General features: G+C 47.6%; 1 protein-coding gene across 1 annotated transcript in view; it reads left to right on the top strand.

Annotated features, from left to right (window-relative positions):
* NUP214 (nucleoporin 214kDa) overlaps positions 1-6,000 on the top strand; it is a 121,953-nt gene that overhangs the window by 23,937 nt on the left and 92,016 nt on the right. The window contains exons 10-11 of the mRNA XM_015424259.1: positions 866-992; positions 1,804-1,965. Of these exons, the coding sequence (XP_015279745.1) occupies positions 866-992; positions 1,804-1,965 (289 nt within the window). The remainder of the gene's footprint in view (positions 1-865; positions 993-1,803; positions 1,966-6,000) is intronic.

Here is a 6,000-nt window from a genome sequence, read left to right as displayed (position 1 = left end):
GCTTACTCAGCCCAGGGTCTAGAACCACCCGAGGGCCTCACAGCCCACTCCTTACGGGGGGCGGCCACGTCAGCGGCCTATAGGGCTTTTCCCTCTCTGGAAGTGGTGTGTAAAGCAGCCACTTGGAAATCCGCACACTCATTTACCAGACATTATAGATACTTTGGCCTCGGCCGATGCGGCTTTTGGCAGAAGGGTCTTACAGCACGCCCTGTAGATGGGGAAGTGGATGGACCCGCCCTGGAGGATACTGCTGTCTTATGTCCCAGGAGTAAGGAGTCTGGAGGACTGCCCCACTCCTGGACCACCGGAGAACGGAAGATTTGTCTCCACTTACCGTGAAGCTTCCTTCTCGGTGGTCCAGAGTGGGGCAGTCCTACCCACCCGATTTTAGGGTTCGACTTCCTCCATCAGCAGGGGTGCTGTTGGCCACTGGCAGTTCTGTGCGGTGTAGGGTACATGGTGTTTTCCCACTTTTGGTTTGAGGGGATTACAGTTGCATGGCATACCTGAGAAATTTTTGTTCTTAGTACAGTTCTTGGGGGCATGTTTAACCCCCTGTTGGGGGTGAGTTGGTTGTTGCTTGTTCCTTTCAGTATAGGGGAACGGAGGCTTGGAGTATGACTGGGAAGCAGGAGCACAAGCCCCTCCCCTCCGTGACCAAAAGAGTCTGCCGGCCCTGCTTTACGGAGGAGAGGAGCTGTTACCCAGGAGTAAGGAGTCTGGAGGACTGCCCCACTCTGGACCACCGAGAAGGAAGCTTCACGGTAAGTGGAGACAAATCTTCCGCTCCCCCGCCCTCCTTGTACTGAAGATGCTGCAGATGGCCACAGAATGAGCTAAACGGTGTTTCATTTCTTTGCAGAACAACTGGGAGATGTGGGTTCTGGAAGACTCCAGCCGGGCAGAGCTTCCTGTAACGGACAAGAGCGATGACACCTTGCCCGTGGGCGTGGGCGTAGATTACACCAGCAACACACCCATAACCATTAGTAAGTTCTCCTGCTAAGCTACTAGTGGAGCTCTTTGGAGGGAGGTGTAGTGGTGAGCTGGACCACTGTCCTGTATGGAAGCATCATACACACCCCTCTCGTAGACTCCAACTCCTAAGAACATAAGAGACGCCAATGTTGGATCAGGCCAAAGGCCCATCCAGTCCAACACTCTGTGTCACACAGTGGCCAGAAATACCAGGGCCATCAGGCGGTCCACCAGTGGGGCCAGGACATTAGAAGCCCCAGAGCCCCTATCTATACCTTGTGGCTAATAGCCACTGATGGACCTGCTCCATACACTTATCTAATTCCCTTTTGAAGCCGTCCATGCTTGTAGCTGCCACCACATAAGAACATAAGAGAAGCCAATGTTGAATCAGGCCAAAGGCCCATCCAGTCCAACACTCTGTGTCACACAGTGGCCAGAAATACCAGGGCCATCAGGAGGTCCACCAGTGGGGCCAGGACACTAGAAGCCCTCCCACTGTTGACCCCCCTGCAGCTGTCCTCCTTACCATTCCAAGTGCCAGACAGGATTTTTCAGGACAACAATGAAAAAGAAATTGCTTAAGTCTGGGCTACACATGCAGCGAGATAAAGTGGTGGAATCCCGAAGTGGCAAAATGGTGTGAATCTTTTAAGTCTGTAGGTGACGGGTTTGTTTGTTTGTTTTAAATTTATTTATTTATTTATTTATATTTTCAATTTATACCCCGCTCACCCCCTAAGGGCTCTGAGCGGCTTACATGTAAATGTACCCTTACATTACAAGCGAGGATGCTGATGGGTTTCTTTGATGGCCTTGCAGGTGAGGAGAAGACCGTGGGCCCAGCTCCAGTCCTGCTGCTGCTCTCGACCGACGGTGTGCTGTGCCCTTTTTATATGGTCAATCAGAACCCTGGCGTGAGGTCGCTCATCGTGACACCGGAGCCTCTGCCCACAGAAGGGGACAGGACGCCAAAATTGCCAGGTAGGCACTGCCGTGTCCGTGCACGAGAACTGGCTCTACTTCTTCGTGGATCTTTTCCTTTACTTCATTTATACCCCACTTTTGGAGACCCAAACTTTCTCTCCTTCTCCATACCCTGTTTCCCCGAAAATAAGACCTACCCCAAAAATAAGCCCTAGCAGGATTTCTATGCATTTGTGGTATAAGCCCTGGTGTGTCTTCTTGAGAAAAATTAAATATAAGACAGTGTCTTATTTTCGGGGAAACACGGTATTACCCTCACAACAACCCTGTGAGGTGGGTTTAGGCTGAGAGTGTGTGACTGGCCCACAGTTACCCACCCAACTTGTATGGCAGAGTGGGGAGTCGAACCTGGATCTCCCAGATCCTAGTCCAGCACTCTAACCACTACACCGTGCTGGCTGGGTACTTAACAGCTAAGCATGATCCCTGGGCAGGTAACGGGTAGTAGGTAAAAGTCAACATTCCACCAAGGGTCTGCCTCAGGAAGCCTGAGTGGTTTTATCCTTGTTAGTAGTGGACTGTTGGTCCATTTAACTTGTCTCTTCTGATCGGCAGTGGTTCTCCAGGTCTCTGGCAAAAGGCGAGCTTTCCCAGCATCTTCTTTTCTGAAATTCTTTACCTGGAGGTGCTGGGAGTTGAACCTGGGACCACCTGCAGGGAGTCAGTGCTCAACCACCAAGCGTCATCCCCTTTCAGTATGAATGGCAAAGGGCGGAAGGGAATCCAAAGTACCTGGAATGAACTAAAGCAGTAACTTATGCCGTTATGGGAGGCGGAGCATATGATGCTTACCTTAATATTAGTCTCAATTACAGATCTTTATGTTTCCATCTTTTCACTGGTTTTCTGCAGATGTTGAATAGTAGTATATTTGATAGTATTATACTTGTTGGTAGTAGTATACTTGCCTGTATACATGAGTAGTATATTTTCTTGGCAGAGGTGGGGGCGCAGTAGAGTTCTGTAAGGTTATGGAGGGTGTCGGAAGGAGAAAGGAATGTTTCTCCCTCCCTCTCAGTCCTTGAGAAGGAGACATTTGACTGGCAGGACAGACAAAAGATGTGGTTCTGCTCTGCGCAAGGCCCAGTTAATTTGAGGGATTTGCTGCCCTGAGATGTGGCGACGGCTGCTGCCTTAGAAGGCTTGAATGAAGGATGTGCAAGTTCATGGAGGAAGTGGCTCGGTTGCCTTCTGATTGCCACGATAGCTGTGCGAAGCCTGCATGCCCAGGGGCAGTCATACCTCTGCATAGTCTGTCCTGCTTCTGGGCTTGGACTTCCCTGATGCCGGCTGCTCTTGGATGCCCAAGGAGAGAGCCAGTGCAGTGGGTAGAACAAGAAAAAAAGCCTCCCCCAGAAGTCTTTGTTCATCACATACTAGTAAATACGCAGCTTGGCAGCAGAAAAACAATCAAGCCGTTTAGTTTTTAAAATAATGTGTATGTGCACACATGCACCACCCCTTCCTATAAAAACCAGCTAAATAACCTTGCCAGCGGTGCCTATATCCGATTTTCCACACGTACCCTGGGTCATTATACTGTGCACGGGCTTGCGCAGTGTGATCTTTGTAAGTCCATTCAGAGAAGCTGTCATGTGGTATCTTCTTTTCTAATATGAAGAAGTATGCCCTGGGGCCACTTCTTTTTTCCCCATGTCTTTCAGCATCTGAATATTTCTGTTATGTTCTGTTTCGGGTCCCGATGCAGCAAGAGTTTTACAGAGGGCAGGTTAAAGATCAGTGACCATGTTACTGTCTCACAGCGAGGAGTTTATAATTTGTAAACCATTTCTGTAATTTTTTTAAGTTGGGTTTTTTTAAAAAGAATTATGGTTCCGAAAAACACAAAAGGGCAGAGGGTTTTTTTGCAAAAACGTTGGAAAAGCCAAAGGTTCTGTTGCAAGATGAGGCTTCCAGGCTTTTAATTTCTTGGAGTTGGTGGACTTCAGACTTCCTGTCCTCGCCCCTTCTGTTGCTAGCAGAGCAATAACAAACTGTGCAGATTTGCGTAATTTACAGAGGTCTTGGGATCTAGGTTACTTTGGTTGGTGTTGAATGTTGTTGGTTTTTTTAAAAACATGCACTAATTTTAAACATTTTTTTAAACATGCACATGAGGGCAGGGAGCTATTTTTTGTCAAAATATAAGGCCCCACATCTGGCAATGACACGGTGATTCCCGAATATATCCGGGATTTTTTTTTTTCTGGTTTCCCCGAAAAAAAGCAGATACCTTTGGGATTCCAAAATATGCCTGAAAAATACTGATAAGGTATTTTTTGGGTATATTTTTGGCTTGGGTAGATCCAGATGCACACCCCTAGTGGTGAGCATATTTAGGAGGACTGTGGAATTGTGCATTCTGCTTAAATTCACAAGCCACATAGTACACACTGACAAGTGTAGCATATGTATTCTGATTGGGCTAATGCTGAAATAAGCTAACAGTCGCATTTTTACATATTCCCCAAAATCATTCAGAGACTGAATGTTTGCAGGCAATGTGCAAGGTTCCCTGCCATGGCTTTGTTCATGCATATGCTCCATTCAGCTTGCATTTGAAGTGAGATAGCATAAGGTGTATATAGTACAGTGTATGAATGAAATAAATGCTTAAGTCCAGGCAATTTTGCATCAAGAAAAGAAGTTCTGACTTGTACGTCATACAGAGTGAGCAAATATCCATAATGCATCCTGCAGCATTTGGTGTTTTGCAGAATGTTATATTTGGTTTCCTGATTGTGCTGAGAAGCTAGAAAGGGCACTGAATCCCTGCCCTCAGCCAGTGGATGGGTTCAACTGCTTCGCTAGTTTCTGAGATTTCTCATTTTGAAGCACTTCTTTGCATCCATTGCAAACTGGGGCGGCGGCATGTTTTAAGCTGAGATTCTCAGGAAGCTAAATGTGCTTTATTCTGTGTCCCCCCCCCCCCTCGGGAATCATAGAGGCCTTAAATCCTGTCCCCAGTTTAGAGCTTTCCCATCAAAAATCTCGTGTGCATTTTTAAAAAAAAACGTGTGCTACTTTTTTGCCAGGGTATGGCATTCGAGGCAGGTTATAAAGTTCAGAAGAACAAAGCAAAAATGAAAAAAAGCATCACTTCAAAGAGGGGTAATGAGAAGTTGAATGGGGGAAAAGTGCTATCAAGTTGCAGCCGACTTATGGTGACTCTGTGCAGCTTTCAAGGCAAGAGACGTTCCAAGGTGGCTTGCCATTGCCTGCCTCTTGCACAGCCCTGGAGTTCCCTGGTGGTCTCCCGGCCAAGTACTAACCAGGGCTGTCCCTGTTTAACTTCCAAGATCTGACAAGATCAAGCTAGTTCAGGTCAGGACAATAAGCAATTTAAACCAACATACAAGACCCTGCAGACAGGAGGGGAAAAAACCCATTCCAGCTGTAGCATCAGTTAACTTTCAGAAAACATCAGTACGATTTGGGGTTTATGTGCCAAGTTTATCACACCGGCTAGGCCAAAAAAGGTGTTATGCATCACCTAAAACAGGACAGAGATGGTCCCAAGCCGACCTCTTGGGAGGGCATTCACGAATGAAGCTCATCCAGAGAGAGAGAGAGAGATCCTAGTGTCTAATATTTACTTGCCTAACCACTGATGGTGTGTATCCTTCCAAGTTGGACCTTTGACAGCTCAACTGGCAGGCATATTTGTGTGGGAAGAGGCAGGTCTTTGGGCTCCCTGGTCCCAAGGCCAGCACTTTGGATCTAGCGTCCCTTGAACGGCTTCATGGCCTGGCTAAATCAGATGCACACTTTGCTTCTTTGCCTATGGTTTCCTGTTGTATCTGATGCCACAGACTTCCTCTGCTTAACTGAGAGCCAGTTTGGTGTAGTGGTTAGGAGTGCGGACTCTAATCTGGGAGAACCGGGTTTGATTCCCCACTCCTCCACATTCAGCTGCTGGTGTGACCTTGGGTGAGTCACAGTTCTCTCAGAGCTGTCCGCTCAAGGGCACTTCTTGAAAGAGCTCTCTCATCTCCACCCACCTCACAGGGTGTCTTTGTTGGGGAGGGGAAG

This window comes from Gekko japonicus, unplaced genomic scaffold (genome assembly GCF_001447785.1).
Source record: "Gekko japonicus isolate JY-2015 unplaced genomic scaffold, Gekko_japonicus_V1.1 scaffold2121, whole genome shotgun sequence".
Lineage (NCBI taxonomy): Eukaryota > Metazoa > Chordata > Lepidosauria > Squamata > Gekkonidae > Gekko > Gekko japonicus.
Note: the sequence above shows the minus strand (reverse complement) of the source record. Positions and strands in the feature narration are given on the sequence as shown.